This window comes from Chamaea fasciata, unplaced genomic scaffold (genome assembly GCF_029207755.1).
Source record: "Chamaea fasciata isolate MVZ Bird 193981 ecotype frontalis unplaced genomic scaffold, bChaFas1.0.hap1 SCAF_1, whole genome shotgun sequence".
Classification (NCBI taxonomy): Eukaryota; Metazoa; Chordata; class Aves; order Passeriformes; family Sylviidae; genus Chamaea; species Chamaea fasciata.
This window is the reverse complement of record NW_027094086.1, coordinates 33,295,843-33,321,996: the sequence shown is the minus strand read 5'-3', so window position 1 is coordinate 33,321,996 and position 26,154 is coordinate 33,295,843. Positions and strand designations below refer to the sequence as shown.

The window sequence follows — 26,154 nt, the reverse complement described above, 5'->3', positions numbered from 1 at the left end:
GGACTTGTAGCCTCGAGTGAGATGTCTGAATGGCAGACTCACCCATTCAGCACATGGACTGCTCTGGATGACAGAGGCACCATGAAGTTCAGGCATTTGGTGTGAGTCACTTAGAGACACTTTTCCAGGACACCATGGCCTTATTCTGCACTGACTGTCTCCAACTGCTGCTGATAAGCAAAACAACTGCTGCTCATCAAATTGAGCCTTCTGTAAACTAGATGCAAGTATTAGACATCTCAGCTGGGCACCAGAAAGTGAACAACTTCTGTGTCTTGGGACAGCAAAGAGATGAGAGATGTCTCCTCATTCCCAACCCAGAGGGCAGAAATATCATAGACTTGCATACAAAACAATTGTTTAATATGTTCACAAATCAATTTTATTAATTTAAAACAAAATTAATGAAGAAAAATTCTGTACACAGTTGTGGACACAACACACTTTTTGTACAATAAGGCCCAGATAAACTTTGTTATTTTTTTCAGTCCGCGAGTGACCAAAAATTGAAAAAAGCCAAAGGAAAAAAAAAAGACAACCAATCCCCCCCATCACTGTCTACTTTGCTTGAGGAAAAAAAAAAAGGCTAATTATAGTGTCAATTCTAAAAACTATCCACAATGTGCTTTAGGTACATATGTGAGTACTGCACGAGTTGCAGCATTCATACTGGGTCAAGTAAAGCACATGTGCAAGTCTTGCTAAGATAAAAACCTCTCTGTTGGTACTAAAGTAAGCCACAAATATTTTATTCTAGCAGCACTGTGATTCCTCCAATAGCGAAGGGTGTTGATTTGTAGCTACATTGGTGCTTTGAAGCTTTCCAGGTAGCTGTTTTGAGGCTGGTGGTTTTTTTAAAAAAGTGAAAGAAATAAAACCAGAAAATTAACCAGCAAAAGTGAGGCTGCTTTTTAATAAGATAACTGGGCAAAGAGAATTGGTACAATTCAAGCCAAAAAGTCAGACTAACAGTTTATTTAACCAAGTCGCTCACAGCCTTCAAGATCAGAAAAGTCACAAGTCACAGACAGACACAGTCTAGGCTTGTCCTTTAAGTTAGTACAGACAAAAGCAAATTTTAACTCCTTGGTGATAACCATTTCAGCACTTCCATTGCCGGCAATGGATGTTATATCTTAGGAAAATCTGACTCCTGGTGGAAGAGGATTAAAAAATCTTAAAAGTATATGAGCATTCTTGTTTAATTTCTCCAAAATACTCTCACTTCTAATTTCTAAAAATATTAGTGACGATAGTTTCCTTCATTTTTGGATGAGACAAAAGCTATTCAGTAGCAAGGTTCCAGTTTAAGTTACATCTTAAAATATATTTGTGTTCTTTCTCTATCTCTTTAAGGAATGACTTTCCTAATTAATTTTTAATACTCTAAGAAAGGGTTAATATGTTAACTTTAAAAGAGGAAACAAAAAGACAATAAAGGCCTCCTCTTCATTTGGGTTTTATCTGTATTTGCTTCGACCGGGGGGGGGGGGGGGGACACAGAAAATCCATCTTTTCATAATCAGAGTGTGTGAGACAAGAAAATGGCAGAGAAACAGCTGAGAACAAAACCCAATTCCTATTGACACTTGACATCCATGCTTTTGGTCTTGACAAATTTATCTAAAAAATCCATTATCTACATATTTATATCCAACACATTGATAAGGCACTGCACAAGTCTGTGCACACGTGGCCTCATTCTTCACCAACAAGGCATTACTATCTTTCAATAGCATTTACCTTAACAATATGTAAAAGAATCATTCATTATTACAAATTTACACAAAAAAATCTTCCTGTACATGATTGTCTCAGTGATGTACCTATTAGTTTAAATTAGACATATTTTAAACTACTCTGTAATGTGCTAAAACCAAAAGTAGTTGCTGTACCATAAGGCAAAGGCTTATAATAGCCTTTAATCCTATTATACATATCCTCAGTTATATGATGTCAAAATATAGTCTGTTCATAAATAAGTAAAGATGTACAGAGTACCCTGGGTATGAGGAACCAAAACGTAAACCTTCTTTTTAAGAAAATTACTCCACTGGTATTTTGTAAAATCTCAGTCTTCATTGTGCAATCAAGTTTGCTGTGTTGAAGAAATGGTGTGTGTCACATTGAAGAGGCTAAAAACTACAAAGCATTTGCAGGTCCTTTTTCTTTTCTTCACAGGTATGAACCTCTCATTTCCTTTTCTTTTTTTTTCTTTTCTTTTCCCGTTTTATTTTTCCTTCTCTATTCCTTTTTGGTAGCAAACATGGTAAAGATGAGTTGTTCAAACACTCGCATGGCTTGTTTTCGTTGGACTCGCAGTACCGGAGCCAACAGCTGTTCTGAAGAAAAAGACATGCTCCTCCGTTTACTGAAAGGGCAAGGGTTAAGACCAATTGCAGCTGTACGTCAACATGTTGAAATCACACCGTTCTGTAGTCCAAAGCTGACACAAGACACAGGCATCTCATCCATGGGCAGAAGGAGGCTCTGAGGTTTTGAAAGTGCTGCTAAGCTGCTACAAGTACTCCAGTTCCAAGGCATGGTGAAGGGCCATAAGGTCAGAGTGGCTCGAGATCCTCCAAAATGGCATAGCATGCTGTGAACAGCACAGACAACATGTAAAAATAACCCCAAGCATTGTGGTATTTAGACCCACCCTTTGTCTTTTACAGGGATAAGAGAACACTTGTGGGAGAGAAAAAGAGCTCTTAAAACCTGGAGTCCTTCATGTTTATGTCTCGTTTCTCTGACCTACCCCCTAAACATAAATTATCAATAACAGCAAATCCATTTACAATAGGAACTACAACAAACACATCAGGAGATCATAAGGAAGGGAGTGGCTTCTAATATCTTTATATGAAAAACAGATTTCAGAACACTGCAGAAGAGAATATTACTTCTGGAAAAAAATAAACCAAATAACATACACATGAAGCATGTGGGTAGTTTGAGGAAGGAAACAGAAAGAAAATCATGAAAGTGAAAGTATTGTCTACTATCAAAATGTGTTTGCTCCTTTTAAAAAACTACTCCTGGCAGATGAGTTAAGCACAGAGAAATGGTAATTCAGAATAACTCATGTGTTGCTCACATCAGTTTGAAAAGATTTTTATCCCAGTGGCTTGTATAACATTGGCCATTGCTAACACTGATCTTAAAACATCTTTTCCATATGGGACATTAAAATAAAATCATAATTTTTTCCTATTAGTTGTAATAAAATCTGTCTGGAGAACAAATACTTTTGCAAAGAACCTGGATAAACCAAAAACACAAATTCCAGGAAAAAGCACAAATTACCTCATTCATGAAGGGTAAAAATCTGATTAAGAACAACCTTTATACTTCAAATTAGGGATTATAATGTCAACAAGAACTTTTGAGTAAATTAAAAAAGAAAAAAGATAAAAAGATAACCATCAGCTTTTGTCAGGAAATTATTCTATAAATCCAATGGGAAAATAGTTTCAATTTGACAGTATTCTGGTGGCTAACATGATTGTGTTCATCTTTTCATTGGGTTAGCTTGTGTCCCTGGCATCTTTAAGAGGCAAACCACAAGCAATTTATTATCACATTACCTTCCAAGTTCCCCAAGCATTTTATCTATGACTTCTCAAAGAGGCTTTCATCATCCTACTTCAGCAGCTCCTGAGTAAATTCCTAATTCCACTGAAATCAGTAGCAAAACTCCATCTCCTCTGACACTTTTATTCTGCTTTCCTTTTTTCATTCTGGTCTTCTAAAATTTGAAGTTGAAGAAAAATTTTGAAAACAATGTTGAACTCACTGTTTCCACCTGTATGTTTACTGAAATTTTTATACCTGTCTCAGAAGGCAAACACTTTAACACTCAGCCTATCACATCCTCTTTGATATTACACTGCTGATCTGAATAAAGATGCAATATGGATGCATCAGCACATGCCCGCATTCAGAGTATGCCTTGCTTCTAAAGCAAAGGAATTTCTTCAGGAAGAAAACAAAATGATCCCCAAGAAAACTCCATTGTAATAATTTCTGTTCTGCTTTGCTTTGCTCTAGAGTATTAGAAAACCTTGAGAAAGAGCTGACTGAATCTCAGCCTGAAGATAAATTCATGAGCGATGGCTGACAATGGAGAGAACAAAACAAAATTCAGAGACAACAGAGGTATTTTAAAAACAATGCTTATGATATTTCCAAAACACTTTTACAGATGGATCCTTTCCTTGAGAAGAAAATGTTAAAAACTACAACATTTTTTTTCCCCTACAGTTTCAATCTGGACTTCCACTGTACTGTCTCTATGCTCCACTAACTACAGAAAACAGATGCAGTTAGTTCACTCAGTTACAACTCCACATCCCCGGGTCTTCCCTGTTACATTATACAGGCAGCCTACCCTCTGTGCTCTGTCAAGCCAGACACTGCTGCTTTCCAACTCACAGATTTCCTAAAGATGAACCTCTTGCATCATGTTCAGGAAATAAACCAGCAAGAGCAATACGAAATAAAAATGACTAGTCATGTCATTCTCTGGACTTTGCAAAAGTTTCTGTGCACTTATCTCTAACTTAGGCTGCAAGATCTTTCTGACAGAATTTGAAATATCTGATGGGGGGTACTACATCAAGGACAAAGAGTCACAGGTTCGTGCTTGCAGCAGGTCCACGCTGTATTTGCCAGATGACTGCACAGGTCGGCGATGCTCAGCACTGCTGCCTCCTTTTCGTGTGAGGTTGCAGCTTTCCTCTTCTCTCTCAAAGCCCTGCCAGGTGGGACACAGCTGCTCTACCTGACAGCCAGCCATAGCTCCCTGCTCCTCCTCTTAGTTTGGCAGCAGGTCTGCTTTAGCCATGGGTCAGGGAGGTGTGTGTGGCGTGGCAAGAGTTTGGCGGACACCTGCATTTGCAAAGTGCCTCTGCAGAAGCCAAGAGTCAATGACATGGATGCCCTCCAAGGTCACGGAGCAAACCAATGAATAGGGAGAACTATAGGAATAAAATCTTGGATTCCAGCTCCCACTTAATGCAGCTCCAGCTTTATACTGCTTCCCTGGTAACAACCTCAGCATCACAGAGCATACACACACCAGGCAGATAGAACAGTTAAAGACTGATTGATTTAACAGAAGGTTTAGCTTCTGTTAAATCAAATTACAGCACCTCTTTCTAGATGCCCATGTGCAATATTGAGTTTTGGATTACCCTGTTTATGGTTCAGTTGTTGATGGTCAGATTTTAAACCAAAACTGGAAGCAGTCATTATTTTGACTATATATGTCTATCTCAAATTCAGTTAAGGGTCTTCTGCTTTATTTATGTCTGTGAAAGGAACATACCTATATTTACTCCACACAGTTACAGCAGTCAAGCGTGGAATGACAATAGAGAGTCTCACGAAAGAAAAGAGGTTGTGCAAATCTCAGGATTATAACTATTTTCAGTTCTCCTTCATGTAGGTCTAAAGGCCAGCTGGACACTCCCAAGAAATAAAGCATGCCAGGGACGTGGTGGCTGCATGGGGCTGGAATCTGCACTGATGCCCTGGGCATGGCTGAACGTGGCCAATTCAGATTTCAATCAGTCTGACCCTACAGTACAGCCTTCAGAGCTGTGAGGAGGGGAAACAAACCTGATACAGATCTATATATATCTGTATGTTTGTGTGTATATATAGAGACTCACACATATGTGCTCATATTTATGCATGCGTTTTCATGAGGCATGCACACTAATTTTCACCCCATCCAAGTTAATAGATGATTGTTTGAAACTAAAATCCTTAACAAAATTATCATACAAACTCTTCTATATTATTCCTGTATTAACATGCACTGTTGATTCACAACCTTTCAGCCATGTCAAAAGTGGCAACACACCCATGAGATGGAAGTACATTTTCTCTTCCCAAATGACTTGAGATCATTTGAGAGAGCAAGAGATCTTTTGTGTATATATACATAATAAATATTGCCTCTAAAAAGCCATCCCTGTCAACACTTAGCACACACACGTCATGCAGAACACTTCTATTCTGAGCCAAGCAAGAAATGCTAATCTCACATTTGCTGCTGCAGGAGAATGGATGACAAATGTTAACCACTAATAAATAGGTGGTGAATCTGGATGCATTAGTATCTAATGGAACTCTAATTCTACTATTTCAATGTTTTCCAAGTAAATATGAAGCTTTTGTCTTTTAAAAATCATGAATTGTTTGGTAGATGATGCTTAGTAATAAAACATCTATGAACTTTTAAATTATTTGATTTTGATGACATTTTGAAATTAAATATGGTGGCAAAATTTTGGTTTCGATGTAAAAAGCATAAAACAGAAACTACAAATTTAGTAAGCCTAAAAATTAGAGTATTATTAAATAACCTAAGATACTAAGCTATTTTATTTCTGAAATAGAAGTAACTTTATTTTCAGCATGTACCTACTAAAAGTACAAAGCTTCAGCTATTTTACTCTACAAAATAGAGTGTTCCTATTAATACACATGCAAAACAAATCCATTTTTTGATGGCAACACCAAAAAGTGCAGACTATCCTCTATTCTCCTTCTCTTAAATGAATACATATTTATACAAAAAACTTACTCTTGAGATTTGTGATGGATTTGAATAGAAAACTCATCAGTTTTTGTCATCTTTCATGGTATTTTTGTTGTATTCCTGCCAGATTTGCTAAGCAGCCGTCTTTACTTCCTACCCCAAACCTGACCAGCACAGTGTGACTGTGAACTTAAAAGCAGTGGCATATTGGATACCCATTTATATTCTATTTATTGCTCCACAAAGATTTATGGTTTTTCCTCCAAGGCAGCATGACCATTTTGGAGACAAAGGGAGAAGCCCATTTGTCTAGGCTCTCCCGAATCACCTGATGTAAAATCCAGCTCCTCAGTGCAGAGGAGCCTTTGTCTCTTCTCACAAATTAGATATCCTTTGGAGAATTCTCCTTAGCAGAAAAACTCAGGAGCTGGGGTTTTTCTGTCTTATTAGTATTTCCCAAATGTGTCTCCAAAAGCAAAGGCAAAAGATGAGCATAAAACAAAACAAAACACAACACAACACAACAAAACAAAACAAACCCAACCTCCAAAACCAAAACACAAAGCAAAGCAAACCAAAATGCCAAGATAATGAAGTCTCTGGCAGAAACCCCCAGAACTTTACACAGAGAAAAGTTTTGTCACCACAGTGGCTCTCGCAGGTGATGGCTCTGACCCACAGGGCACCCGCACTGGTGCCTTTGGACTTTCACACTGGTTTCTCTCTGCCTTCCTCTCCCTCTTTTCCTAGGGAAGCTGATATGAAGGTAGCAACCTTTGCGTGAACCCTGGTGTTACAGCCAAGCTCGCTGGTTGCTGCACTGATCCAGACGAGTATGATTATTCCTCAGTCCACAGTGCAAATACCCTGAGAATTTTAACTGTCTCATCAAATATTTTGCTGGAAGTGACAGCTAGACAAAGGGTCAGTATCATAGTTTGACTAACGCTATGAGAAATGCAACAGTGTGCAGTTTCATCAGTGTATTACATTTACTTACATCAACCAAAAGAGGCATTTTATGAACAAACTGTTTATCCTAAAAATGTTTCTCAGTAAAGAAATGACACTTTAAGTGGCATAAAAAAGTTTCTATTATTGAATTTTTATTCTAATGACAATAACAAAAAGATTTTAAATATGTCTTTTATTTTCCTACTGCTGTATTGACTCAAGATTTTCCATGAATGAAGGCCATACACGAAAATCTTGCTTTACGATGAAGGAATTTATAAATGATCAGTAAATTATTTCTAATAATAAACCTTAACTTTCCTACCTCCTAAGCTGGAAGTTCAACTTTTTTTTTTTTTTATCCACTGAATGAACACGGAATAAAAAAAAATCTCTAATTAAAAAGGCTAGAATTTATATGCTCACTTGAAAAGACTCATTACAGTTTACATGTAAATAATAAAGTGCTACCTAAAGAAGGATGTACTGTTTATGTTCTAAGTAGTGTAAAGAAATACACATATACTAATGGCATCATCACAGGCCAGAGCCCTACAGGAAAGTGCTGTGCAAAGGGGTGACAGAAGACCTGTCCCTTCTCTGGAGAATATAACAAAACCAGACATGCTGATGGGAAGCAAAGTCAGAAGGAACCAACTCCCAAGAGTCAGGGGATAAGCATGACAATGGGGTACATCACAGGACAGCTATACCACTCTGGATTGATTTGCTTTGGGTAGTTTTGTGGAGGTAAAGCTTCTGTTTTGCTTGTGTGCTCTCCAGAGGTTTCTGCTTTTGCAGGATGTGAAAGAAAAAACTAAAAAGGCAAATCCTGCATTCACAGTGTGAAATGGTGATTTCTTATTTGCTGGAGTAGGGAGCAGGACAAGAACCACAGAAGCATTTCCTAAATCAGATTGATAGTTTATGCAGAAAGGCAGGGCTGCTGGTCTGCTTATTGACTTCTCTGGCATCGCTGCAGCAGATAATTTAATCCAGAGCATCTAACATGCTTTCAACCTGAAAATTCCTTCCATCAAGAAAGAATACACGCAAGTAATTGCACAAAGGAACTTTCTATACTGCTACTCCTCTTAGTGACTGGAAAGGCTTTCTCTTATGCTTTTCTGAATCATGTTTCCTGTTGAAAAAAGCATTGGAATAGATAATGTTACCAAAAGGACTACTCCTGCCATTATCATATACAACACTATTTCACCAAGCAACAGAAAAGGAACAAAGAGAAGGAATTTCCCCCCCACCCCCGATCTTAAATACAGCTTTTAAAATGTAATCATTTGCAGCGGGAAAACATTTCTCTGCAAAGATGAAAGGCATTTCTGAAGGAGAAAGGAGCAAACTGTTCCCGTCAGTCCGCCAAAGGGAGACATGAAACTGAGACTCTGCAAAGTGCTGGGACGAGCCGAGAACCTACCCGCAAGGCTTCAGGGGCACAAAACCCAGATTTCATGAAGCAAAACCAGTCAATGGCTGTTAAAACGCTATGTGGACTAATTAGTTTCACTTCTCCAATTTAGAAAGTCACAGTGGAAAGAGATAGAAGTATCACATAGAGTTTTGTGGTGAAAAAGAAGCTGTGTAAAAGCAATTTATCTGTGAAAGGAAGCAAGAACAAAAATGCCCATTTTCCTGCTCTTTCTTCTATTATTCAAATAGCCAGGGTTATGCCTCATTCCTCTATGCAAAGGGTGTGTATCTGCAGACTACCTTGCAAGGCTAGAAATAATGCCTATTAATTGTGAATGGGAAGTGTTGCTTTTTATACAGCTTAATTCACATTGAAAAAAAAAAAAAGTGAATTTTTTCCTTCCTCTCAGTGGAAAACAAAAAAATAATAGACAGTCAAATAGTATCCTCTGCTCAGTTATCTGAGATTATGAATGCACGCCAAGCCACAGGTTGTTGTCTGAACTAAGAATCCAAATTATGGACACACAAGAAAACGGAAATTCCTGTGTACCTACTCCAGTCCTACATGTCTTTTTAAGGTGTGACATATACGTATTTCATACAGTCAAACAGCACACTGCCTTTGATCACTAGAAATCACCATATTTTGCTTACATTCATAACATCCTATGTGGTATTTTGGGTTGCCAAGGAAAACAGAACTATTAGTTCTTGGCACAAAAGCCAGGGCCCATTTTCTGGCCCCTTTTTGAAATATATCAAACATACATAATTTAATGTGTCTTTTGGAGAACAGCAGGGCAAATCATTATCTACAGTCTTACCCGGCTTTCTGCTAGATATGGTCAATACAGATTTTGTAAGGCACAGATATCCAACCTAAATGTTGGATATTATGCTATCCCATGTTGAGGAAAATACAATTTTCCAGACTCTTGAAACCAATCATCACCAAAAGAAGGTCATTACCTTTTTTGCGCCTTGTTCTTCTTCGACACCATCCCCTATAACAACATACACTACTTTTCTTCCAAATCTTTGAATTATTCGCTCAAAACAACTTTCCTTTCCTGAAAGAAAAAGATCAGGCTATTTAGGGTAGGTGGTCATGGGATACCATCAAATAAATAACTTTTTAGCCTGGATCTCCCCAACCCTTAGAATTCCTAAGTAGAGCTACAAGATGAGAAGAGTCTGTCCCTCAGGATGGTGTATAAAGGCCAATTGCACCATAAATAGCATACTGGAGGTCCACAATATGACCTTTCTTGTCTCATTCCATAATATGACACAGGTTTTGTGGGGAATTTCATCACCAGGAGAATTATCTACCATTTGCTGATGACCAGTAGCCTGATTTGAGTAAATTGATTGAAGCTGGGTTGAAATTCTAGCTTTTTCTCCAAAACCTGCGACATGATTAATCACAGCTCCTAAAACATAGTAAGTACCCTGACTTAGAAGGTCACCCAAAAGATTTAGATTTAAATGCCTGTAATCCAATACACGGGCCATGTCCTTGATCCTGCACTGGGATCCACTCATATGGACCATTCCTTCCCTGCACACACCTAGGGAAATGATCTCAGTGCTCCAGCCCTTTGCACAAGTACCACAGAATCATAGAAATATTAAGGGTTGGAAGGGACCTTAAAAATCATCTAATTTCAACTCACCCTGGTATGTGCAGGGACACTACCACTATAATAGGTTATCCAAGGCCTTACCCAATCTGGCCTTTAACACTGCCAGGGTTGGGGTATCCACAACCTCCCTGGGCAACCTGTTTCAGTGTCTTACCACCGTTACAGTAAAGAATTTCTTCCTAACAGCTAACCTGAATTTTCTCTCTTTCAATTTGTAGCCATACTGGGAAGCTTCAGGTATGGTACTGAGAAGACAGAAAGAAAGCAAATGCTTGAACTTGAGCCTTCTCAAATGTCCCCACTCTGGAATGTCACTTTAGTCTGGCCATGGGACATGCTAATCTGTGTGTCTACAGCAATGGATGAGATAAACTGTTTTTTAAAAAAAGTTATTTCAGCTGAAGAACAATAAGCATAAGAAAAAGTAGGCTGAAAATTAAATGAAGTTTTCTAACCATTACAGAAAGCAAACTACTTAATGATACCATTTGACGGTAGCACCAGGCATAAGAAACCTCCAATACTAAGTTGAAACAGTGTTTGAATATTATGAATCTAATTACAAAAATCCCATGGTTTCCTGTTACAGTCAGTGACAGAACACATTCTTTCTAAAACACCCTTCCATCTCATGTACCTGAATCACAAGTGAAGATTTATTAAAATATTTTTAATTAAAATGTGTATTTAAAGTATTATATTTCAAAGTTATAATTTACTATAAATTTTGACAGAGGGCACTGTAACTTTAATATTCAGGAAACAGTTTTAAATATTTTAAGGGAACACTTTCAAATTTCCCTGTAACGCTCTGAACCAATTTTTCTTTTGTCTTTAAAAAAAAAAAAATTTAAAAAAAATCTCACAATTATTTCTTGACAATTTGAGCTTGCTGTATTATAGATACTTAAGAACACATGAAAAACGTGTTTGTGTAGCCCACAATTATGATGGAATATGAGACAGAAAGATATGTCATAATCACATTAAAAACTACAAACACCATTGCCATCTGGTCTGGGGTACTTCTACATACTCAGAATAATATCTTTTATACTGAACCACAAAACAGAAATAAACATTTGCCTGACTAAAGCTTATTACAGTCAATAATGAAGAAACTTAATAATTACATTCTGCAGCAAAACCTTCTTGCTTCTGGTAAATTGTTTACCAAATTTTTTTCCAGAGCCCATGAAAACAAATGAATCCAGGGCCTACCTTTACAGAATTTCTCCTACTGCTGCTCCAGGGAGACTCCAGTTCTGTACTTACTGCCTATTAAAAACCCTTCTCAACTGCTACACAGCCCCACAGTTCTGAGAAATGATGAAAAAAAAGCAACTAATTTCTTCCTAACAGAGACTGTACCACTGTCAACAGAGATATACAAAGCTTTCTGTGCTGGATCATCACTCATTCGAAAAGCACTTTAAGGTTGCTTTACGAATGTTTCATGAGGATCAGGTGTTACTAATTTCTGTATTTGCTACAGTGAAAGGAATTTAGAATTAAATATAGACTACAATGACTTTTCTTTTTAGAAATACAGCTTTAAATGTATCACAACATGAAAAATAGCTCACCTATTTTAGTTGCACTGTAAATATTCTCTATGGGAAATACAACCCCTAGTCCATACAACAAGACTTTTGCCAGAGCTGGAATTAGCTGAGTAGTTGTTACAAGAATGTTCACACAGTTTGTCCTATGGAAGAGAAAATGCAAATATCCTTTTTCAACAAAGCATAACAGAAAAAAACAAAACAATAGCAGGAAAATCTTACCCCTGCCATCAGAACCCCTCAATATTATTATTGCCACTTAAAAACAATGTATTTTTTTAACCACTGTACCAAGGAGCAAGGTGTGGCATGGTCAGATCAGAGTAAGGAATGAGGATAAGGTCCTCCAGCTTCAGCATTTTGCCCACCACACCAGGGAGCCTCTTTCAGATAATCATCATCAGACACCCTAGAGCTTCCTTCGAACTCTTTAATACTCACCTCGAATGAATGAGGGTGAGTGCTTTCAGTGCAAGTGTTAACCAAGAATCTGTCAAAGCTTCAATTTCTGCTCTTAGTTGTAACCAAGCCTCTCTTTTTGCTGGACCAAGTAGACCTGTGGAGAAGACAAGGGCATGTCTGCACTGGTATTAAGTAGTGCTCTGTCATCTTCCTTTGTTTTCACTAGCTCAGACAATTTCCACACACTGCAAACTGAACAGTAACACTACTATGTAGTAACACTACTAAACACTACTATGTTATAAAAAGGAGTAGAAACCAGTTCTTCCCATTTATGACCTCTCATCAGTGTTTGTTAGATACTCCAGAGCCACTTGCCTCCAACATTATTTTTGTAGGTGTTGTATATTTCTTTTACTCGTCTGTAGCGGAAGGCCAGTTTCCTCATCCAGTCCACCCCTCCACGCACGCCAGTGGCCAGGCACAGGTTGGCGCTGGTGGCAGCTGCGGGAAAGCCGTCTGTTCCGAAGTTATACGTGCTAGGCAGAGATACAAAACCCCACGGATTAAGAAAAGGCAACAAGCTACACTGAACCACCAGCTACTCACTTGGCTGGGTTGCAAAGAAGACAGTGAAAAGGGAGCGGGCTACTGTGAGCATTCCAGCAGCCCGTCACTTGCCCAGGAGGGAGTTTGCAAAGCAATTTTTATCTTAATGAGTTTTCTTGTACCTTAAATCTTGACCGTTGTCGTCCGAAGACACGTCGTCAATGTGAACCTGGTCGCATTCCTAAGATGACAGAAAGATTTTACAATTATCTTGATTCTGAAAATCTCGAAAACAAAGCTATAAAAAAATCTACGAACAGTCTAGTCATCGGGGATATTTTTAATTGTGGAAATCAGTAGATGGCAGTCTTGTTAAAACAACTATTTTACCTATTCCTTGTGCTCGTTTCTTAGAATAAATGCACACCGTCATTAGCTCCTACTGTTAAATGGCTTTCCAAAAACACGTTTTTGTGTTTAGAAAGGAAAGTGGTTAAAAACAATTAGCATATGTGTTCCATAAACGATCTTGTAGCCTTTCAGGTACCTTAAAACATCATGCTGCTCAAAGCTGATTCAGTCAGTGCATAAGTGTAACTGAAACCAGACATTTTGGTAAATGTAACATATTAGAAAAATTAAACCTGATGCTAACCGCCAATGAAATTATGACCTCTGATTGCTGTTGAGCCACACACCAACACAGCCTGAGGCCAGTGTTTCAGAGGAGTACAGATGAAAAATCTGTTCCTAGTTTGCCATTCATTTGAGAGTTGTGAGTTTCCTTCTCTCTCTTTGGTCTTAGTGCATGAAAGCAGCATGCCAAGATGAAGAAAATCTGAACAGAAATACCCAAATCAAACCATCTTTTTTCAGCAGCTTGTCTGCAAACTAACAGAATACATTAAAAATTAGCTTTGTCCATCACTAAATTAAAAATTGCAATTGTTTATCCACAAAAAAACCCATTAAAACATTACTATTAACATTTTAACTGTTGGCAGGAAAACAAATAAACCTCTGACACTCTAGATCAATATCAATTCAATGCTTGTAACAATAATGGATATAAATTATTTTAATAATTTCCTTTTCCTTCTCCTTATGTGAAGCCCTATAACAAATACAATCTATTTTAAAGATGAAAATACTGCAATCCTTTATTTTTGCGTTGCTTTCCTCTGAACAAATTTTTCTCTCTCCATGGATTTGTGAGGAAGGGAGGGAAGATAGAAGTGGAAAGAAACTCAAACCAGCTGTTCCCTAACAGAATTAAAATCCTGACCCTCAACCCTTTTTCTAAAACATCTATTTTCCAGCCAACCCTCTCCCAGCAAGCAGCAAGCTCCAAGGAGGAAAAGACTTTGACCCTGTAACCTTCTCCTCCTCTCCTGAGGTCAACAACCTCAGATAAGAAAAAAGCTGAAGAAGCCTATGTGGCCTCACATGGTGGCTGTGGATTCTACATTTTTAAAAACACAGGTTTACGAAAAATGCCTCAGAAACTTGAAATGTTTTGAAGAACGAGGTGTGGTCTTTTGCACTTGTACAACATATTCTTACTGTAATGCTTACTCTTCTCTGCCTTATGCATAGGTAGCTTGTGCTAAAGAGAGAGGTAGGAGTGACAACCAGCACAGGAGAGACAATACTATATTTGCCCATATTTAACCAGCATACAGTGAATTTCCTCCTCAGGCAGACAAAATACATCAGATGTACAGACACAGCTGAAACTGCAACTTTGAGCATATGTTGCCTGGCTCTGAAAATCAACTTGGCGGAAAAAGCAGCCAGAAGCTTCTTCATCAAGTTATCAAATTCACATGATATTTTACTATTTTTCTGTTTAAAACCTAGAGCAAATGCCCATCCAAATCCATACCACATAAACAATTCAAATATGAGTAAGCTAAAGAAGCAACACTCTCCTGAATTCATTAATTTCCCCACTGTTCTGTTGCACAGTGATTTCTCTTTCTCCAGCTTAGAAACTATGAATGGCAACTGTTATAAGCTACTGGAGAAGAGGGCTCAAAATGGAAATTTGTGAAAAATAAACTATTTTTTTTAGTAACCACAAAACTAAAGGTAGGAGTAGAAGCTCATCCTCTCAAAGGAGCAGATGGAAGAAGGAATAACTCAAAAAATTTCCAAATTCAACTCTCTCAGGGAAAAGACAGAGGCAGGAAGATTGAGACCACTACGTCTTAGATACCAAAGAGAACCTGGGGACTTGGAACTTTAATTCACAGTGCAAGATCTTGGGACCATCACAAGTCCTGTATCATGAAAGACATTCCCCCCTTCTGTCTAACCACCTGCTTGGTAGGGTAGAATGTGAGAACTGCGGTGATACATCGGAAATAGAAATTTTGGCATAAAAATAAAGAATTATTTTGGAGAGAAAAGCCCAGAAAATAAAACTGAGACTAAAAACTGCTAGGGAAAAAGTGCAGCAACAGTGTCAAGAAAGCAAGAAAAATGAAGAAAATGTCACAAGCACCGCAAATTTCAGACAAAATATGGAATATAATAAGAGAGAGATAGTGTCCTCTTTTGTCAGGAATAAAAGAAGAAAATAGTCTGGAGGGGAACAAAGCACAAGAGATACATGTTATAATTTGGAAAGGATTAAAGCCCAATGTGATTGACACTATGTTACCGCTAAAGGGAGGTCACAAACAGTGCACGACTGTTTTGTTCCTTTTGAGTGGCAGGGCACGGCTTTGAGGCTAAATGTGATCTTTGAGTGCCAGGTATTTTTTCACGCCATCTAGCTGACTTGGACTTTGGGCTAATGAGTGATGGCTGCATTTTTCAACCCCTGAACATTGTAAAGAAAAACACTCATTTAGCAATTGCTCTTTTAGCAGGGAAGTTGTTTAGGAGTAATTCTTCAAAGAAGCAAATTACCCTCCCATCATTAATTGATGTGGTCCATCCTTCCTTCAGAACCCCTTGTATTTGTTTTCACCTGCTTGGTGTGTGTGGAACATTCTCTTTGTGAGCTACCTGAGACACTGCTCAGTCCTCTGATTAGATATAAGCAATTAAACACACAGTCAACAACTTAAAGTAGCAGTTAGCTCAATATGCACCATAATCAGGGATATGGTAAAACACTGCGCAAGAAATGAAGTATGCCTTTCCAACCAGAACGGTTTTCATAAATATATATATTTACACATAGACTCTAAAATCCTCAACTACTTCTAAGAAAAGCTTCTGTGAGGGGATCTGACAGCTAAATGGCCATCCAGAAAAAAAAAAAAAAAAAAAAAAAGAAGAAGAAAAAGTTTGTTTGCAGGTTCACCATTTCAAACTTCCACAAATGTATTTGACATTTTTGTGGAATTTTCATAGGAAATACAGTACTAGAATTCTCCCCCTAATTTCTCTGGCAAAGTGATATCTGAAACAAATACTGAAAGTCCCTGTAGAAACACTGTTATTTATGCAGATGTATTTTATTATGACAGAATCAGTTTAGCAGTCAAGTCCAAAGCAGAAAATTAAAATTGTGGGATTCTTTTTTTTAAATAGGCTGAATTGGCAAGTAAGGAACAAAATATCCTGTGGCTTACATATAAAGCTTATGTAGCTAGCTGTGTTTTGCTCCTAAATGTGTTGACCTTGCAACTTCAGCGTATCCAGTTTAAAATCTTCGGGAGGAACTACAAGTGATAACATGTTTGTACTGAAGATTTGTATTTCAGTCAGAGAGGCTGAGATGCAGCAGATGCAGCACTGCACTTCTGGATCAATCCCTGGAAAGCAAAATGCACTTGGTATTGTTAGAAATAATACTTTCAGGGAAAATGGGAGTGTCAGCATGTGTAACCTGGCAAATCTACGTCTTAAGAAGTTACTGCCCATGCTGTCCTTTTTTGCTCTTGCATGCAGCTGGCTTGCATGGATCGATGTGTTTGTGTCCCTCAGACCTTTCTGTGCCACAGCTGGTGGCCTGAATCCCCTGCAGCAGCTCAATTAAACCAACAGATGTTGCGTGGAATAACTGAGACTTGTTTCTTCATTCCCTTCCATCAGCTCAGCTTTGGGGCTCAAAGCAACAGCAGATCCGTGCTTGCAGGAGCAACTTAAAGCTGCTGCAATCACTTGCTAAGTGCATGTCTCCAGTGAAATGCACCAAGTCAAAGGTAAACACCAATCAAAAATGAATGACTAGGTGAGTCTAGCCTAAGATTTGTACATGGAAAGCTTATGTCTTCTCCCTCCTCCACTCCTAAAGCATTTAACTTCTTCCTGCTAAGTTTTCCTCCTTCTCTTTTCTGTTTTTGTATGACAAGCCAAAAACTCCCAGAGATGCTCCACAGTCATCATTCACAGCTCTTAAAATGCCTGGACCTACGTAGTCCTCTGGAATCGTTCCTTTAAACTAACTTAGGATCTTTATAAAGATTCATATGCAAAGCATTAACTTATGGCAGAAATGTTCTGCAAATATTTATATTACTTTGCTCCTTGACTACCACCCGTCAGGTTGTGTACTTCTGCCATAATTATGTAAAATATGCTTCCCTACTCAATTACTGTAGGAAAATTAATAACAATAATAATAAAAAAAGAGATTAAGGCTGTTATAATAGTTTTCTTACCCGTGCCAATACTTCATGCCAAGTGGAGTGACGCAACAGCTAGCATGCTGATCCTCTACATTTCTGTGTTACAAAACTAACAAAAATAAATCTAATAATTCTGCTGTCTTTGAATAAACACTGACATAAGGTAACTCTGGAAAAGTCTGCACATTATAGAGAAGAATAACATGAAGAATATTAACATAACCTCAGAGGATGCCGAAGTATTACAGTTTCAAATCTGCTGATTATGGCCAAAATACATTTCCACATTTGGTTAATCTTCTTAATTTACTGTGAGAAAACTAACACCACACTGCCAACTAATTGTTCCAATACCTTTGTCTGCAAAGTCAAATGAGAGATGGAAAAAAAAAACCCCAACCAACAACTACCCTTCAGAATGAGCTATTTTCATTTTGCCTTTACATCAGCGGGCCCATTGAGACATCCTGGAAGCTGGCCAACTCACAGGAAATGATTGCTGGGATTCTCTGTTCCTCTCATATCTGTCATTATGCAATTATATCCACTGCTTCATTTTCCCTACTGAACAGTAGAGAAATTTGGTCATGTACATGTGAGAACAGATCTAGCAAAACAAGTTAAAGATGCAATCCTTTATAAATGTGATGTATATGTAAAAAAAGAAAAACTTAAAAAAAAATCCCCAAGTGTACTCTGCTGTGTTTTTAATGCAGCTTTTTACGACAGCAGTACGTCTGTTTATGTCTTTTCCAGGAATAAGACATATACCGTTTCAGTTGTATATACCCTTTAAGACTATTATCTACTCCACAAATACTCATCACTCCTATGAGCCATCACAATGTGCTTCTTTGGGAATCACAGAGTTACAGATTGACAGATTTTATTTTTTTTTCCAGGCAACAATTACGTATTTCAAGGCTAGTTTGTAAATGACCAATTAACATCGCCCCCCCATTCTTTTTACTCACAGTTGTGACCACATGCAAGGACCACAACACTACTTGCCAGCATTCATTTAGCTTTAGAAGTAAACCTCTGTTTTTCACTTGACTAGAAGGATAAAATCCCTGGTATGTAAAGGCTGGAAAATTGAACAACAGCACATCTATATCCTCGGTGTCTACATATATATATATATATATATATATATATATATATATATATATAGTATGAATTGTACCTAATGCTTCTCTACTGCAATCCTGTGCTTGCTAAATGTACAAAAGCCTCTGCACTTCCTCTAAAGCCGAGGCAACAGAGGCTAGAGTGCTGAACTTGCTCACCCGTCATCGCGGAGCGCCTGTTAGCGCACAGCACAAATCCATGTGAAAGAGCAGGGACTGCGGTTCGCAGCTTCTCAACCCTGGCACTCCTTTGGCAGGACCTGTCATCTCTGTCTAGCCTGCACTTTGTGACCCTAACATTTTCTCTTCTTTCCCACCACAATTATTCGGCGCTGAAGAAAAAAGGTGCAGATTACCTGTAGGTCAGGCACAGGATATTAAGAACAAAGAGAGTTCTTGAAATCCACTTCATTCTGTCTGACAATTTGTGGATGAACAGTCAAGGAATCAAATTGGGCTGTGAAGGCTTTCAAAATGCTCCCATTTTTAAACTTAAGACTATAAAGAGAAGCTTATAGTGTAAAAAAAGCCCACAATAACCCTACCAAAACCCTCCCAAATCCTATCTTTTATTGTTAAATAGAACATCAGAACCAAAAAAAAAATATATATTATCTATATAAACTATTAGCTGTTATAAACCCTGAGGACTAGGAACTGAAATTATTTACAAACCCTTTTTCACAGCCAATGACTTTAAAGTAGTTCCCTGCACTGAACGTGTAACCCTTTTATACCGCACAATGGATGCCATTCCTTTGTAATAGAAAAAGTGATTTAAATCCAATTTTGCTTGCTCACATCAACAAATGCATTTGGATCAAATATGATACTCCTAAAGTAAACAGTGTATATTCCAAAATAAATACAGATCTTATTCTGCAACTTGTTTTTATTGAAGTAGCTATGCTAAAACCAAGGTTTACATTTTCGTTTCAACTACACCTTGTAACTGGAAAAATCCAATTTAAAATAAAACATGACCTAGAGAAGTATCTATATGGCAACTGCAGTGGAAGGAGTAGAGTGCCTCTCTAAGAATCAGTTCTTGCTCCAACTCTGAGAAAGTAATTTGTTGTTCTATTCTATTATGTTATCCTATTTCTGTATATTTTGCAGGAAAAGTGAAGGGAAGAGGGGGGATGACAAAGAAAGAATTTTACCAATAGAAAGAACCAGCTAAATAAAACTCAAGCGTATCTGCTTGAAAAGTCTGTGTCATTCCTGGAGAGAACAGTGTTAAGTTCCAAGTGTCAAATTAACTGTATTTTAAGTCCAGCACTTCACATGTAAATACTTTCTTTATGATATGATTCCTATTATCTGCTAATATATACTTTTGCAAAGAGAAAAAAATTCTATGATTAATAGGAGACAGTGAGGATAAGATTTGAAGACATTTTAAGAAGTAAAAAAAGCCATGAATCTCATCAGAATGTAATGAATTATTCCCAAGCTCACTAACTTGAAAGTATACTTTTAGGAACATACACAGTATTTTGTTGAAACCATACACTAAAGATTGTTAAAATATATTTAAATTTTAAAGAACCTAAAAATTAAACTTATGAAAAGAATGATTTTTCCACAAATGCCTTAAAATGTCTCATTTCTCTGGAAACAAGGGGTTCATGTGGAAATTATCACAGGATGATCTAAGCTGTGTCTTTCAGTTCCACACGACCAATTCATTTAAACTTGCAGGGCCTTGGTGCTGTCGATAATTTTCTAAATGCATATGTTTAAAATGAAAGCTGCAATGCTTTGAGTGAGTGAGTGTCCCATCTTTTTAAGTGACTACTAATGAGGTAAAGCCAGGGTTTAAAATTCTCTCTGCTAACCTTGCCAGTATGGACAGCAAAAGCATTTTCTTCTATGGGCAGCCTGAAGACCTTTACACAACAGTTTGAATTTTCTCTTTCCTTTTCTTTCCCACTCCCAGTGTTGTGGGGCAGATGTTGGCCCCTGTGCTGCTGCTCAGTGGCAGAAGCAGGGAGTGAGCTGACCCATCTCAGCCTTGCCCAGCCAGAGCAGTGGACAACTATCCTTTGCTGGAGCTCTAAGAGCGCCAGCTAGAGAGATAAGAGCTTTTGTGCCACCTTACAGCCTGTGGTGGTTTAACCCCAGCTGGGTTAAACCAGCTCAGGGAGAAGCAACAGAAAGGTAAATAAGGCGATAAAGTGAGTCCATGAGCATGGCAGGCTCCTGGGTATTTCAGCTCAGCTGTACATCTGCAAAGAACAACCCAGGTGATCCTTTTGAGAGAGAAAATAGTGTAGGCTCTATTTTTAGTGGCACCTAGCATGAAGGTACCTGTCATTTGCCATGTAAAAGAAATTAAGTGGTTAATAAGTTGCATAAGCCTATAGGAATGGTCTTCTCAAGTGAGCAAAGGAGATATTTGTTATTCTTTGTAGCTCTAACACTCAGGAACTACAGCAGCACATTCCACAACAGCCAGGCATCTTGCATTTCAGATGGGTTGAGGCTTTTAGCTGTGTTTTGCACACACCAGCAAGGCCACAGTTCTGCCTGAATGAAGACTTTGTTTTGCCTTTCTGTTCATTTACCTACAGCTACATGTGTGATGTCATTTAGTCGCACATTCATGCAGTGGAACTTCATGAACTTTCTACAAGTCACTCCTGGTAGTAGTATCACATAGATGAGAAACTATTTCCAGTCATTCCCTCACACACACATTAGGGAAAACACTGTGCCGTGATTTGAATTTCCTTTCCTCTCTCTACCCTTCCTTCCTGCATTGCAGCTGAGCTGTTCTTGAATTGCTACTGTGGAAAATTAAATGCAAATAGATGGGCTTTGTGTCTCAGCCCGAATGTGCAAAGGGAACTGCTGTGATGCCTGCTGGAAGGGAGTTCACAACTGTTGACGGGTTTCTAAGAAAGTGAACTTGTCTTTGTCAACTCTTTATAGAACTTACAGTGCTTTAAAAATAAGGTTTATGGCTCTAAAAATAAATTTAATGCTGTTAAAAGGTTTTGGAATAATTACATTTGGCTGTCCCAGAACTCTCTGTTGATGAAGAAGAACTGTCAGAAGTTGAATCACATGCTTGTTATACAGCGTCCCTAGCCACTGTCTGGTCAGGACGTTCCCGTTACAGACATCACAAACATTGGGAGGAGGTGAATTTTTATTTCAACCAAATGAGAAAAGTAATTTTTTAATAAATACTCCTCTGTAGGGACCACTCTGGGTGCCCAAAGATTTGTTCAGCTGTCATCCCTATGGTATTTGGGGGTGGGAAGAAAATAATTCAGTCAGCTCTGTTTGAAGCTTTCCTCCCCCTGAAACCCTTCCTTGTATCTCACCAGGAATTAGGCTTATCCAACAGTCTTTCCTCTAACTGCTTATTTTTTTGAGTCTGATGACCACAAATCTATTTTCAATATGTTCTACAGTCCTTTCTATGTTTGTTTTTTTTTTTTTGTTTTTTTTTTTTTTTTTTTTTTTTTTTTTTTTTTTTTTAAGAAGAGACCTTTGGTGTTTCTTATTCAACATCTAGCTAGTCAATTAGGAAATGAAGAGCCAAAGGTTTGCTAAGGCTTTCCAGGATCCATCCTCCAATCACAGCCAAATCAGAACAACTCTGCTAAAAATCACATTTGTGCTTCACAGAAAACAGATATTTCTCACAGCAGTAGAACTAGGCCTAGAGGTCTGAATATGAACTTCTATTCCCTGTTTATTGCTAAATGAAGGTCATCTGGCAAAAACAATAATGAGTGATTACATTCAACAGCCACCAGGAGCTGATTCCACTTTCAGCTCATCTTTAACTATTATACTCTCTTGAAAACTCTCCTCAAGCAAAAAGCTTTTCTTTCATAGATTGCTTTAAAATATTTCTATTGAAGAAACATTTCTTAGAATATTAAAGAATGCACACGTTATTTTTCTATTTCGAGAGAAAGTGAAATGTAATTTTCTAAGAAATTTATTTTCTTTGGCATCATCACGGTCAATATTTACTTTTAGGTGAGTAAACCTATCCCTTTATTTCAACAGTGGTTGACCTCCACCTATCAACAACACAGTTGATTTATAATGAATTGCTTTTCTTTTTTACTGACATTGACACATCTAGGTTGATTTTCTTCCTTGCTGGCACATCATTGGTGATCCCAGCACAATGAACAAAATTCATGCCATAATGAAAAAAACCTGAGGTTTTGCAATACTTCTAGAAAAGTTTGCAAATGAAAAATTTTAAATAGAACTGGGGTAATTGTACATGAAGAAAACAAAGAGGAGGAGACACTCAAAGCTGTTATGTTTACTTCTCTAAAAGAGCTGCTACCTATTTGATTTCAAAAAAACCTCAACCAAACAACACAAATAGTAACAACCCCCTTCATATTCCAACAACTTAACTTAGGAATGGTGGAACAACTAAAACCCACAAGATTCCTGTATGGTTGTAAGAGAACCATTAAATTCTATGTAACTTTAACCCTCATTTTGAATGGAAGAAAATATCAGCTCTAGTGCTGGTGCTGCAGACATAATCAGTGAGTTAATCTTTTTAGCATTCTGAAAGCTTATCACAAAACAAATGTAAATTGGATAATTAATACTAAGTTCATCAATGTTTTAAAGCATTCTCCATCACAATTTTCTTCTAATAATAAAATTTCAAAAACCATAAAGATGTAAAAAGTAGACAACTGGTACGAGAAATAACAGAATTTATAAAACTTATAAACATAGCAAATAATTATAAAATGATATTGAATTTTAATACAGTGATTTTTTTCCCATTCTCCTTAATAAAATAATTATTTTAATTCATATCCACTCATACTTTATGTTCTGCTATGGACTTTGGTATAGCTTTGAGATAATTTTACTGATTTCTGAAGCATTTTTTCACACCCCTGCAACTGAAAGCCTAGAAGTCTCACTTGCTTTATGGTCAAGAATGAGCTATTAAACAATACTCACAATCAGAAGTAACATGTTTTGAAACAGCAGTACCTAGAGGGGCAATACTCTGATTTACTGTTGTTCTGATTTTTTCTTTTTCAATGGGTTACCACATCATTTTGTAAACATAATTTGTCACCAACACCAGCCAGAGTTCTCTGTAGCTACTTTTTGCCTTTCTTTCAGATCTGTTATTCCTGCTGAGAGAATCTACTAAAGAAGAATTTTTCATACTGACACCAACTGTAGTCTTGCTGTGAATAACCACATTCCCATAAAAAATCATTCCATTTATTGCAAAGTTGTTGGCAGACCACAGGAATAATAGTCAACTCAGGAAACCTTTTATCCTGAAATCACACAGCTTAACCCTTTGCATGACCACATGCAGTTTATACATAAAAGCTAAATTACCACACTGCTATTTAATTTCTTAGTAAAAGCTTTTCTGTTGTTAGCAATTTTTTAAAATTATTTTTTCACAGTAATTCATTTAAATAATATTTAAATAATAATTTTAAAAAGGTTGAATTTGAATTAGTCAAATAGTATTAAGGGTTTTTTCTCAGTATACATTGTTGTATTAAAAATTACAGACTCTTTCCCAATACATGAAATATTACATACCATTTGAATGTGGTTTTGATTATAAAGTAAAAATATGCATTCATACAAAACGTTTTTGTGTTTTCTACCTTCCTATGGTAAAGAAAGATTTATGAATTTACAATATAATGAAAAAATTAGAAATAAAACCCGTTTATAGTTTTTTTGTGGAAGATACTTCTGCTAATCATTATATTTGCTGTGTTAAACACCAAACTAGTGGAGATTAGATTCAGGAAAGAGTCGTTAGTTCTGTTAGTTAAACCTCTTGACAGTTTGGGAGTCAGAGGTTGTATTGCTTGCATTCAAATTTCTGTCTGAATTTATCAAACTGATGGAACAAAAAAAAAAAAGGTGGTGTATGTTTTCACTGTCTATTTTGTTCTGCTTGTAAATCCTTGTTTGCATGTGATCACAGCTTGATTTATGCTTTATTCATTTGACCAAGGCAATAATGGAAGTTCTGGACTTCGGAATACATCTTTAAGAAAAACATTTTGCTCCAATAAATGAATTAAAATATTTGTGTTTTTAAACTTTTCGAAGTCAAAGAAAATTCCTAGAAACCCTCTTTCTTGTGCTCTAACTGCTGCTAAAACTGCCTCTACCCCTTGCCCAGCAGTGCTGGGGACGGAGTTATTCGCCTGTGTATCCATACTTTACATTCGCAGTGTGAATTATACAAATATGCAGAAGAAAAAGATGAGATCTTTTAACTGATTGAAGGGATTTTCTACAGTTCAGGAAGCATCATTTGCTTAGATAAAGGTGATCTTCCTTGTGACAGAGTTTCAGCTGAGCCAGTCCTCATGTCAGCAGTCTGTCCCTGCTGTCAGTGAACACATGTGAGCTCTCATCTCCTGACTCCACAGAGCTTCAGGTAACCTTCACATAACGCCTAGACTGCCTTGTTTTAACTGCACAAGGATCTTGGAAAACCCAAAAAACTCAATGCTCCATTCCTTCAATACCTCACTGTTTCTTTTGTTAAACGTCATGTTTACATTTTTTTAAGTCCTCGTTAAAGCCTCACGCTTTAACAGAACACTTTAAGGTCGTTTTAGTCTACTATAGGATCACCCAGGCTCTTGAACATATCTAAAGAAAAAATTTATAAATGCAATTAACAACAAAAAATTAGCAACAAAATTAACAACAGTCAAATTTTACTTTAAACCCCAGAAAAATGGAAGTGATACTGCAATGAGTGAGGAAATAATGCTCTCCCTCTTTCTTTACAGTTTCATTAGACCATTGAACTGGAAGAAATTCAGATAGAGGCCTTATTGTAACCACACTGAAACAGTAGAAACCTCCTGAGACTGTGAAACTCAAACATTTTGGGAACCAACTTCAAGCACTCCTTTAGTGCTTTTGTAAGAAAATGAATGAAAGAAACTTCTTAATTTTTTCCCTGTGGAAACATTTTAATATAATTGCTACCAAAAAACCAAACCAACCAACCAAACAAAACAACCTAAAAACTCAGGACAGATATGTTCAAAGTTCATATGTATGCATATTTTCTTAACATTTAAACTTCAGTCATAGCACTCACACATAACCACACCAGCACAAGCGGCTTTCATGATATCAAACAACTTGTAAACAACTTTGTAAATCCATGTCAAAATTAAACCTAGGCTGACAAGATTGATAGAAACCACCTACCATGCATATTGCTAAGATGCTTAAGCTGTGGTTTCAAATCTTTGTACTTATGTGAGGATTGGCTAACGTACTCTCATCCTGCAAAACAGCATAGTAAGGATGACACTTAGTTTC

General features: G+C 37.3%; 1 protein-coding gene across 1 annotated transcript in view; it reads right to left on the bottom strand.

Moving 5' to 3' along the window:
* Positions 1-1,560: 1,560 nt before the first annotated feature.
* Positions 1,561-26,154, bottom strand: part of EYA1 (EYA transcriptional coactivator and phosphatase 1) — an 86,778-nt gene continuing 62,184 nt past the window's right edge. Inside the window, exons 14-19 of the mRNA XM_066180273.1 lie at positions 13,280-13,338; positions 12,927-13,087; positions 12,588-12,702; positions 12,168-12,289; positions 9,905-10,005; positions 1,561-2,599 (exon numbers count right to left, since the gene is read on the bottom strand). Of these exons, the coding sequence (XP_066036370.1) occupies positions 2,519-2,599; positions 9,905-10,005; positions 12,168-12,289; positions 12,588-12,702; positions 12,927-13,087; positions 13,280-13,338 (639 nt within the window). The 3' untranslated portion in view covers positions 1,561-2,518. The remainder of the gene's footprint in view (positions 2,600-9,904; positions 10,006-12,167; positions 12,290-12,587; positions 12,703-12,926; positions 13,088-13,279; positions 13,339-26,154) is intronic.